The 12,179-nt window shown below is 45.2% G+C and overlaps 1 protein-coding gene across 5 annotated transcripts in view; it reads right to left on the bottom strand.

Moving 5' to 3' along the window:
• PPP1R21 (protein phosphatase 1 regulatory subunit 21) overlaps positions 1-10,354 on the bottom strand; it is a 124,628-nt gene extending 114,274 nt beyond the window's left edge. For 2 of the 5 annotated variants that reach the window (XM_078864668.1, XM_078864671.1), the window contains exons 1-2: positions 10,040-10,352; positions 6,790-6,994 (exon numbers count right to left, since the gene is read on the bottom strand). In XM_078864668.1, the coding sequence (XP_078720794.1) occupies positions 6,790-6,843 (54 nt within the window). In that variant the 5' untranslated portion in view covers positions 6,844-6,994; positions 10,040-10,352. Of the gene's footprint in view, positions 1-6,789; positions 6,995-10,039 lie in introns of all 5 variants that reach the window. The other 3 variants (XM_078864670.1, XM_078864672.1, XM_078864669.1) reach the window with 3 other exon arrangements.
• Positions 10,355-12,179: the final 1,825 nt, after the last annotated feature.

Below are 12,179 nucleotides of genomic sequence, written 5' to 3'. Positions count from 1 at the left end.
GTTGTGGTCATTGCAAGCATGATGCCTTGAATAAAGGTGTCAGTTGTGTACCAGTTAAAAGGGTAAAAACCTACCATTATATTTTGCCACTGGTAAAAGAGATCTCATAGTGAGAACCTCTGTCTTGGAGAAGTCAATGTCATGTGAGCCCACTGAGTTGTAACAGTGATCTGCCACGGCTGAGGTGTTTGTCCTACCGTGTTTCAGGTCTGCTTTATGTTCACGGATGCGGTCCGAGACATGTCGTTTGGTTTCCCTAATGTAACTGCTACCACAGAGGCAACTTAGTTTGTAGACGCCAGGGTACTGTATGTCTGGAACCACATATTTTACAGACGGTACCAGATCATGGATTTTATGTACTGTGTTGAATCGGACCTGGATCTTGTGTTTAATCAGGATTTTGGAGATCTTTTTTGTGACCCCAGCAATGTAGGGTAAGGTGATGGTCTTGAAAGGCTCCTCAACAGGATCCTTCTTGATGGTTGGAGTGATGGCTTTGCGGATTGTGTAGTCGGAGTAACCATTAGCCTTAAGAGCTTGGCGTACGTGTTTGAGTTCACTGGCAATGTGTTCCTGGTCGGAGATGCATTGGGCTCTATGATATAGTCTTGATGAGGGAATTCTTCTGGGATGGATGGTGGTGGGAATCCGGTTTTAGGTAAGCATCCGTATGGGTGGCTTTCCTGTAGACAGAGTGGCTCATTGAACCATCAGGTCTCCTTTTGATTAGGACATCCAAAAAGGGTAGCTTGCCATCTTTTTTGACTTCCATGGTGAATCTGATGGCTGGGTGTATGGAATTGATGTGGTCGAGAAATTGGTCTAGAGTAGGCCTGCCATGTGGCCAGATGACAAAAGTGTCGTCTACGTACCTCTTCCATAAGGTCGGGCGTATATTGGCAGTCTGTATGGCGTCAGTCTCAAATTTCTCCATGAAGATGTTGGCTACAACCGGAGATAGGGGGGAGCCCATTGGGGTGCCCTCAGTTTGCTTGTAGAAAGTTCCATTCCAGGTGAAGTATGTATTGGTTAAGCAGTGTCTCACCAGGGGGGGTACCCCAGCATTCAGTCCTTGATGAACCAAGTCTTCAATGATTGCGATGGTGTCAGGTACAGGAACCTTGGTGAATAAGGAAACCACATCAAAACTGACAAGCAGGTCGTCTGGGGACAGGGCAATCCCCTTGATTGTCGATACCAGGTCAGTAGAGTTTAGTACCGCAGAGGTGGTTTTTCCAGTGAAAGGCCGTAGGATTTCAGACAAAAAACGAGCAAATTTATAGGTGGGGGAGTTGATAGTAGAGACAATGGGACGAAGAGGTGTATCTTCTTTATGTATCTTTGGCAAGCCATACAATCTTGGTGGCCTGGCTGCAGAAGGTTTCAACGAGAACTGTTTGGTCTGATCAATTAATGCGGTTGAATCAGAAATGATTTTGTTGGTTTTAGTGACGAGGCTGTTGGTGGGGTCTCTTTTTATTTTTGTATAGCTGCCATCGTTGAGTAGTTCTTGAATTTTGTTGTTGTATTCTATTTTGTCCATGATGACAGTGGCATTGCCTTTGTCGGCTGAGAGGATGACAATGTCATCCCTCTTTTTTAATTGAGCTAATTCAAAACGCTCATCTTTGCTGATGTTGCTAGCTGGCATCTTAGCGTTTTTGAGGGTTGCAGAGATTTCAGATCTTGCTACGTCTGCAGCGATGTGACTCAAGCCCTTGAGAGCTACATCTACTCGAGCAATTATATCATTAACTGGTATGTGTCTAGGTGTGACTGCAAAGTTTAGTCCTTTAGCTGAAACGGATTTTAGACCTTCAGAAATAGAACTGTTACTGCGATTAATTACGACTTTGTTAACATCTAGCTTTTCAATGTGTGGGTCCGGTTTTTTGTTTGAGAGGCGGTTGAATTTGGAAATCAAGTTGTCCTTACATTTAGTCGACATAGCGGCAGCTGACGAGGCAGTCATTTTTTCTACATGTTCCCAATCCGATGTGGACATTGTTGCACTCAAAGATAAGTGTGATTTGTAGAGTGTCTTGTCTAACTGATCTAGTTCGGTGCACGTAAGTCTGATTTTCTCTGAGATAAGAGCTAAGCTAGTTCTAGACAGAATTCGTTTCGCATTAGAAGAAGTTACAGCTGCAGATGTTAGTGTAAATGCGTTTGGTATTACCTTAGAGTCGCGGCATCTCTTCAGAAAGGTGAGAGACTCGATTAGCTGAGCCTTCTTATCACGGAGCTTGTTGAAGGATCTCAAAGTTATGTGGAAACCCTCCCCGTAGAGGCGGTTAAATTTCGATTTAAAGCTTTCGTGACTGCAGGGATTCATCTTCTTGGTTCTTTCGGTAAAGTCACGTAGAAGGGAAGTAATAAAATAATAAAAATAAAACATAATAAAATAAAATAATTCTCATGACGTTTCGGCTACAACGCAAGCAGCCGTCTTCAGGTGAAGAATGAGACACTACCAAGCTAGGAGCTTACATATAAGCTGGGTTGGAGGTGGAAGAGCGCCTTAACAAAAAGAATGTGCATATGAAGAGGAATTTAGCATATTCATGGGAAATGCGTAGGAGGTGGGTGGGGGGGTTTCATAGTCATATTATGCCCATGCATTATGCAGGATCAACAGCACCAAGGGGGGGTGCAGGGAGTAGCATTAACAAAGGAAAGGAATGTTAATAGTATGTAGCTGCAGTTACTAAACAACCACGTAGAAAACTAAAGTATAAACTACATAAAAAGCTAAAGTATAAACTGCATAGCACCATCAGTATACTTACTATACTCTACAATAAGTTGAGTTACTAACAGCAAGTAATACATTACAATTCTACGTCGTAAAAATTATATAATATGCTTCCATCTAAACTTTATTCTCTTACATCACACGAGCATATACCGTACTATATACTGCCATAGATAAACCCAACATTAAATTATATACTGTATTGCTATAAACCACCCTATACCTTATACATTTTAATATAACACTATGTATTATTCTACTCACCCTAATGTGTATCACCCTGCTATATGTTTACTATACAATTACGATACTATATATTACTTTGTACATTGTATTAAGCATATAAGTGTTATACTATCTGTTATTATACGCTGTACCATTGACCGTCGTGTCAATGGGTGAGTCGTGGGGGGAAAACTTGCAGCGGAGCAAAGAATCCATTCCCTGCGGAGAATACAATGCCAGTGAGTGGAACGCGGTCTGAAAGTCACCGTAAACGTGAACACAATCAGTTAAGATCCGAAATGGTTTATTACGTCCTTTCAATTAAAAAAGAGGGATGCCATTGTCATCCTCTCAGCCGACAAAGGCAATGCCACTGTCATCATGGACAAAATAGAATACAACAACAAAATTCAAGAACTACTCAACGATGGCAGCTATACAAAAATAAAAAGAGACCCCACCAACAGCCTCGTCACTAAAACCAACAAAATCATTTCTGATTCAACCGCATTAATTGATCAGACCAAACAGTTCTCGTTGAAACCTTCTGCAGCCAGGCCACCAAGATTGTACGGCTTGCCAAAGATACATAAAGAAGATACACCTCTTCGTCCCATTGTCTCTACTATCAACTCCCCCACCTATAAATTGGCTCGTTTTTTGTCTGAAATCCTACGGCCTTTCACTGGAAAAACCACTTCTGCGGTACTAAACTCTACTGACCTGATATCGACAATCAAGGGGATTGCCCTGTTCCCAGACAACCTGCTTGTCAGTTTTGATGTGGTTTCCTTATTCACCAAGGTTCCTGTACCTGACACCATCGCAATCATTAAAGACTTGGTTCATCAAGGACTGAATGCTGGGGTACCCCCTCTGGTGAGACACTGCTTAACCAATACATACTTCACCTGGAATGGAACTTTCTACAAGCAAACTGAGGGCACCCCAATGGGCTCCCCCCTATCTCCGTTGTAGCCAACATCTTCATGGAGAAATTTGAGACTGACGCCATCCAGACTGCCACTCTACGCCCGACCTTATGGAAGAGGTACGTAGACGACACTTTTGTCATCTGGCCACATGGCAGGCCTACTCTAGACCAATTTCTCGACCACATCAATTCCATACACCCAGCCATCAGATTCACCATGGAAGTCAAAAAAGATGGCAAACTACCCTTTTTGGATGTCCTAATCAAAAGGAGACCTGATGGTTCAATGAGCCACTCTGTCTACAGGAAAGCCACCCATACGGATGCTTACCTAAAACCGGATTCCCACCACCATCCATCCCAGAAGAATTCCCTCATCAAGACTCTATATCATAGAGCCCAATGCATCTCCGACCAGGAACACATTGCCAGTGAACTCAAACACGTACGCTAAGCTCTTAAGGCTAATGGTTACTCCGACTACACAATCCGCAAAGCCATCACTCCAACCATCAAGAAGGATCCTGTTGAGGAGCCTTTCAAGACCATCACCTTACCCTACATTGCTGGGGTCACAAAAAAGATCTCCAAAATCCTGATTAAACACAAGATCCAGGTCCGATTCAACACAGTACGTAAAATCCGTGATCTGGTACCGTCTGTAAAAGATGTGGTTCCAGACATACAGTACCCTGGCGTCTACAAACTAAGTTGCCTCTGTGGTACCAGTTACATTGGGGAAACCAAACGACATGTCTCGGACCGCATCCGTGAACATAAAGCAGACCTGAAACACGGTAGGACAAACACCTCAGCCGTGGCAGATCACTGTTACAACTCAGTGGGCTCACATGACATTGACTTCTCCAAGACAGAGGTTCTCTGCAAGCCATCTGGCTATCATGAGAGATTCGTTCATGAGGCGATCCACATATACAAACACAGAGACAATTTTAACCGAGAAGATGGATTCTGGCTTAGCAATCATTGGAAGGACGTAATAAACCATTTCGGATCTTAACTGATTGTGTTCACGTTTACGGTGACTTTCAGACCGCGTTCCACTCACTGGCATTGTATTCTCCGCAGGGAATGGATTCTTTGCTCCGCTGCAAGTTTTCCCCCCCACGACTCACCCATTGACACGACGGTCAATGGTACAGTGTATAATAACAAATAGTATAACATTTATATGCTTAATACAATGTACAAAGTAATATATAGTATCGTAATTGTATAGTAAACATATAGCAGTGTGATACACATTAGGGTGGGTAGAATAATACATAGTGTTATATTAAAATGTATAAGGTATAGGGTGGTTTATAGCAATACAGTATATAATTTAATGTTGGGTTTATCTATGGCAGTATATAGTACGGTGTATGCTCGTGTGATGTAAGAGAATAAAGTTTAGATGGAAGCATATTATATAATTTTTACGATGTAGAATTGTAATGTATTACTTGCTGTTAGTAACTCAGCTTATTGTAGAGTATAGTAAGTATACTGATGGTGCTATGCAGTTTATACTTTAGTTTTTTATGTAGTTTATACTTTAGTTTTCTACGTGGTTGTTTAGTAACTGCAGCTACATACTATTAACATTCCTTTCCTTTGTTAATGCTACTCCCTGCACCCCCCCTTGGTGCTGTTGATCCTGCATAATGCATGGGCATAATATGACTATGAAACCCCCCCACCCACCTCCTACGCATTTCCCATGAATATGCTAAATTCCTCTTCATATGCACATTCTTTTTGTTAAGGCGCTCTTCCACCTCCAACCCAGCTTATATGTAAGCTCCTAGCTTGGTAGTGTCTCATTCTTCACCTGAAGACGGCTGCTTGCGTTGTAGCCGAAACATCGTGAGAATTATTTTATTATGTTTTATTTTTATTATTTTATTACTTCCCTTCTACGTGACTTTACCGAAAGAACCAAGAAGATGAGTGTGGATGAGGTTAAACTTTTTGTCCAAGGAAGATACATCACTAGCAATTAGGCCATTTGGATAATTATTGGCTCCCCCATCCATGAGCGTTCCCCCAAGGTCGTCCATTTGCCAGTTCAACTTGAAAATGGCCAACGCATCTACTTCACCCAAGGAAATGACCAACAACAGGCCCTGGCTCCACAAGATACCACCCTGATGGCGTTCTTTGTTTTGTGCCGAAGTTATCCATTTGTTGCCAACCTGCTCTAAAAGTTCCAATGTGCGTGTGTAAGTCGATGTCTGTGTGTGTGTAAGTCGATGTGTGTGTGTCTTTTTTGCCCGCGCAACGCCGGGTACTTCCTGCTATTAGGCAATATTTATGCTCTCACGGTCGCCATCCCCCCCTCCCCACTTCCTATTATTCTTATGGAAGAAAAATTCCCCGTTATACATCGTTTCGTTATAAGTTGCAAATTTCTGGCGACTAGCTCTGATTCATAACCTAAAAATTTCAATTACGGTAAAGAGATTACTTCTTAAAACTCGACTAATCATCAACCAGAGAATGGTTACTTTCCAAAACCAGTCCCCTCAGTGCTGTGATCCAAAATAAGGGTGGATTTGGTGGACAGTTTTTTGTTATGTCGGCTGGCAGGTGGATACCACCCTGATGATCCTAAATACAGGTTCAGCGAGTAGCGACATGGTTTGCATGCGGCTTGACAGGAAGACTCTTTACTTCCGGCTCTGAAAAGAGGTCAAACCAGCATAGCTGCCAGGTGGTGGAGGGGGGGCTGCACTGCTTTACATACATGTTTGATGATTTTTTCTGTTTAAAACAAAAGCATATCAACCAGGATGGGTCAGCCCCAGAGACTTCCAAGACCCAAATTTGCTTGTTTTGAAGTCTCCATCATTCACATTTCCATGCTCACCTTGGCGTATTCTTGTGCTAGCTTCTGATACTTGGCTTGAGTCTCCGATGCCATGGCCGGGCAGTTTTCTCGCACACACCTCGGTCTTGCCCACAATCCCAGAATCTGAATCTCCCCCAGGAGATGGGAAATACAGCTGACGAGCCACTTCCCAAGATGGCCGTACCACTCTAGCTCTTGCCGTCGACAGGATCTGCTGCTGCTGCTAGAATCGAGAGGAGACAGCACAGGCATTCCACATGCAATCAGACCACAGGGACAACAGCTAAAAGTGGGCAGCTATGAAGGACAGTGCGACACAGAATGAGGTGTATAGCCAGCCTGATTGCGTTTGTCTCCCCGGTGCTGATGATCACGAAATACTGTTATTCCAGATCTCCGTTTTAGTTTCAATTAACCTTGGAGAGGCTCAGGGCAGTTTCAAATCGCGTGTTATTTGATGTTGCATAACACAGCTAGAAATCGAACCTGGATTGTAAGCGTGAAGCATAGTGCACATGTACCACTTATATTGCCACTCCACACGAAGCACACACTCGCCAGCAAATAGTAAAAATGTTCTCTGGCAGACCCACCCTCATGGGACATAAATACGTTATCTATTTTTCCAGCAAACTCGTGTTAACATACGCACAATGGTGCCAACGGAGACATTAACATGAGGTGAGCAACTCGTGCGTGTGTCTTAAGCAGGGGCACAGTTATAGATTTCAACGGGGGGGGAGGATGCAAGATCCGACTATGGATCTCCCCCCTCCTCTCGACTCACGTTAATTGATATAGCTAGGGATGTTTATATACTATTTTACAATAATATGTAGGTTATAACTATATATTGTTTTAGTTGCACTGTTTATTGGGTTTAGAGGAAGACAGTCTGACATCTATATATATAAAAGGGAAATGTGTGAATGTGTGTCTGTTCGAAATGTTTAGCATACTTTCCAACATGCTACAAACTTGAAATTTGGCATGTGGGTAGCTTCCAGACTGTATACAATGCTAAAAGTCTTAAAATAGACTCATAGCTCAGTGAGCCTTACCTGGTAAAATTAAAATAGTAATAAAAATAGTTTAAGGAGAAATCGGTCAATGAGCTGACAGGGCAATGTTGAACTTGCGTCGAAATAGCACGTCCCAATACTATATGCAGTGTCAATATTATGTTATATTCAGTAAAGTAACCTAAACGCGATACAATTTAGCGCAATAAAAACACAAGCATACACCTCACACTTCATCACAAAGATGAGGATGTGGCACAGCCATTCGATAAGTTTAACACAATTTCGATGTAAAGCTTTCGTGACTGCAGGGATTCATCTTCTTGGTTCTTTCGGTAAAGTCACGTAGAAGGGAAATAATAAAAGAATAAAACATAATAAAATACAATTCTCACGACGTTTCGCCCACAACGCAAGCAGCCGTCCTCAGGTGAAGAACAGGGCCTGTCGGAAAGACAGCGTCTGAATGATAATTATGTTTTATTTTTTATTATTTTATTACTTTCCTTCTACGTGACTTTACCGAAAGAACCAAGAAGTTTAGCACAACTCAGGTCCAATCCAACTCCTCCTCGACGATTCAATTCCAGAGCTGAACAAAGCACGTAACTTCCTGGCAACACTTATCGTGATTTCTGTATTGTTTGATAAGAAACACGATTTCCAAGTGTGTGCATGGTACGTACCCTGTGTGTTAACAGACAAAAAACTATCTTATCAGGGATAATGTGCTACTTGAGAAGTTAGGCAAATTTATATGAGCTCATTTGTGGACCATTCATTTTGCCTGGAGGTGAAAAGCAGGATACCTACACACTTATAAGATAACTCTCAAACTCTTCCACAAATCGCGTCCTCGTGTTCACAGCAGTTGTGCATAGCAGTCATTTCCTTCTCAATCTTGGGTGAGTAGTGCAAATTTTACATTCCTGCGGCCGGGATCAATCTGTGAAAAACAGCTTCATAGCTCATCGGATTCCCCCAGCCTAAATAAAGATTCTGATTCTTTAGTACAGCCACTGGTTATTCCCCTTCAAGTACAACCTACTAATTACTACTTTGTGGGATGTCACATACGCCGGCCACAGGAACGTGGAATTCACACCAACGGGGAGTAGAACGATGTCCCACGCTCGAATGCAGAGAGCACAACCGAGAGCAGCAGCAGTGAGACAGGGAGATGGGGAGACAGTGAGAGGGAAAGTCGGTGAGACAGGGAGACGGCGTGACAGGGGGACGGTGAGAAAGGGAGACAGCAAAACTGTTATACGATGAGACGGGGAGACAGGGAAACGGCGATACAGAAACATGACGAGACGGTGAGAGAGGGAGACGATGTTCCCCACTCACGTCACTGTGGTTAGTGCGTAGCCGCGGGGATTCTTAAAGCTGCAGCCTAACCACACTTCACCACAATACACTCAGAAACTATTCTAACGAACATGTAGAGCAGGGCCTACTCATAGAAATAATTAGCACAATGCCTTTCGTTTCGAACGTTTCCTTGTAATATTAAATCTAGGTCTGACGTTTCGAATCGAGGGCCCTTCTTTAGAGAGAGGGCATTCATTTTAACAAAGCAACAACGTAGTGCTGCGAACCAAAATATGTTAAATAAAATGACACGTGGGACATTAACAGACATTGCCAAATGAAATACTACACACTAGATACAAAAGCCTGAAGAGAATAAAGGTTTCAATGGCTCTAGATTTGAAGCTTTCGTGACTGCAAGGAATCAAATAAACAAAAATCACCTCAGGTGAGAGCTCTCACCTGAGGTGATTTTTGTTTTATTTTATTTTCATTAATTTTGATGTTTTACCTACGTGACTTTACCGAAAAAACCTAAGAATATGTTTCAATGGCTCATGAATTTCAATGTAAACCCCGTGTTAGCTACCCGTTGCGCTCTGTATCCAAGCCGTCTCACGCAAGCTCGCAAACATCGTTTCAGGTGCCAGTCAAGCGCGTCATGATACGAATGTTGATTATTAGTCCTAATGTATTATTAATAGTTATAACTATGACGGCGCTGCAGTGGCTACTGTCACGCATCACTCCCATGCATTGCCAAGGCACAGATGTCACTGATGTGCCATGGCGCGCTGCTTGTAAGTCGAACTCGTCAGAGAACCCTGCGGCTCGTGCCGACATCACCGGGACTACGCATCGCGGCTGCGATTGTTCACGGAAAGGCGCCGAGAGCCGCCGTGTGAACTCAAGAGGAGGGAGGAAGCACGCACCGGGAGGGCGCGGTGAGGCCTGGGCGAGGCGGCGGCGTTCGTGGCGCAGGCTCCCGGCCAGGGCGTCTAGGCAAGACGGGGGGTGGGGCGGGTTTCGCAGGACACTCTCCGCCTCGGGGCCACTGGCGCGCGGCTGTTCGCCATCGGCGCGCCGCAAAGATGACGGCACCAGCAGAGAGGGACGCGGTGGAGGAAAAGGTTGCAGAGGGGCGGCGCTCCGCACTCGCGTCCACACCGAGGGGTGCGGCGGCGTTGGCGACGCGGGCCGCGACGTATCCGGGTCACGAGGTGAAGCGGGCGAGCGTGAGACCCGTGATTGGCCAGTCGCACTGCGATGGGAGTTATGCTCTCCGATGGAAGGGATGGGAGATTTTTCAGTTTCATTTCAGTTTCATTTAACACGTTCCTTCGGAGTGGGCAGGTAGGAACTTGGTTGGACAGCGCATTCGTGCACGACAGACAGAAATATAATCCCTGGTGGGCAATGTGGAAGCTGTTGTTCCTACCTGTATAAGTGCCGTGTATCGTGTCGTGTATAGTGTAGTGTAGGTTAAACGTTGAGTTTTTAAGGGCACCATGGGGGTGACCAGCCCCAACCCACACAGCCCCCACCCAGCCCCACCCTCCCCTCCCCACCCAGTCCCACCCAGCCCAACCCTCCCCACCCCCTCTCCACCCAGCCCCTCCCCACCCTCCCCTCTCCACCCAGTCCCACCCAGCCCAACCCTCCCCACCCCCTCTCCACCCAGCCCCTCCCCACCCTCCCCTCTCCACCCAGCCCCACCCCTCCCACCCCCAACTGGATCACCTTAAGGCTTCCATTTTATGAATGGAGCCACCCTCCCCCAGTTCCATTTTGTGAATGAAACATCGCCCGTCTCCTTATTGGCCCGAGTCGCGGCGGTGCCCCCCCCCCCCACCACTAACCCCCCCCCTCTACCAACCCCAACCCACCGTTCCCATTGGTCGGCGCCCCCGAGCCAATGGGAGGGCTCTGGTGGGGCAGGGCCATGCACGACAGACAGACAAATAATCCCTGGTGGGCAGTGTGGAACCTGTTGTTCCTACCTGTATAACAGGACCCTGCGGGGTGGGCTGGTAGGAACGAATAACCAAAGAATATAAACATAATGTATTATTACACTTGTTTAGCCAGGAAAGCCCCACTGAGTCGAAAGGTTTTTGTAGGGTCCTGCCAAGTGTTTGCAGTAGGGGGTGATGTTGCTACACCTAATCGGACGATACGAAGGGAGAGTTTGAGGCCTAGTTCTAGGCTTTAGGCCTAGCTGTAGGCTTTAGGCCACTGTGAGTTAATTTTTAATTTAAATGTTTTAATTATTTATGTAAAAGATTTAAATGTAAATGTTTCTATTTAAAAACATCAGGGAATGTAACATTGTTAAACATTAACTCCCTTTTACACATGCGGGGGTACGATACGAAGGGAGAGTTTGAGGCCTAGTTCAAGGCTTTAGGCCTAGCTGTAGGCTTTAGGCCGCTGTGAGTTAATTTTTAATTTGAATGTTTTTATTATTTATGTAAAAGCTTTAAATTTAAATGCACACACGCGGGGGTACGATACGAAGAGAGAGTTTGAGGCCTAGTTCTAGGCTTTAGGCCTAGCTGTAGGCTTTAGGCCGCTGTGAGTTAAATTTTAATTTAAAAGTTTTAATTAAAAGCTATCTCAGGGAATTATAAGGGAATGTTACACTTGTTCAGCCAGGAAAGCCTCACTGAGTCTAAAGGTTTTTGTAGGGTCATGCCAAGTGTTTGCAGTATGGGGGCGATGTTGCTACACCTAATCGGACATCGGACGGACGATATAATCTATTGTAGACTGGTTCACTTCGTTCCTACCAGTAAAAGATAACTTGACTTTAGGTAGCCAGGCAGACAGCCCCCTTAACTATCGCCCCCCCTCCCTTAGGCCCCTCCCCTGACCACCCGCCATATCCTTAGGCCTCTCCCCTGACCCCCCTTCCCTTAGGCCCCTCCCCTGAGCACCCCCCCCCCCCCATATCCTTAGGCCCCTCCCCTGACCCCCCCCCCCCTTAGGCCCCTCCCCTGACCCCCCCTCCCTCAGGCCCCTCCGCTGACCCCCCCCCCTCAGGCCCCTCTCCTGACTCCCCCCTTCCTTAGG

Source organism: Lampetra fluviatilis, chromosome 18 (genome assembly GCF_964198595.1).
Source record: "Lampetra fluviatilis chromosome 18, kcLamFluv1.1, whole genome shotgun sequence".
NCBI lineage: Eukaryota > Metazoa > Chordata > Hyperoartia > Petromyzontiformes > Petromyzontidae > Lampetra > Lampetra fluviatilis.
This window is presented reverse-complemented; position numbering and strand designations above follow the sequence as displayed.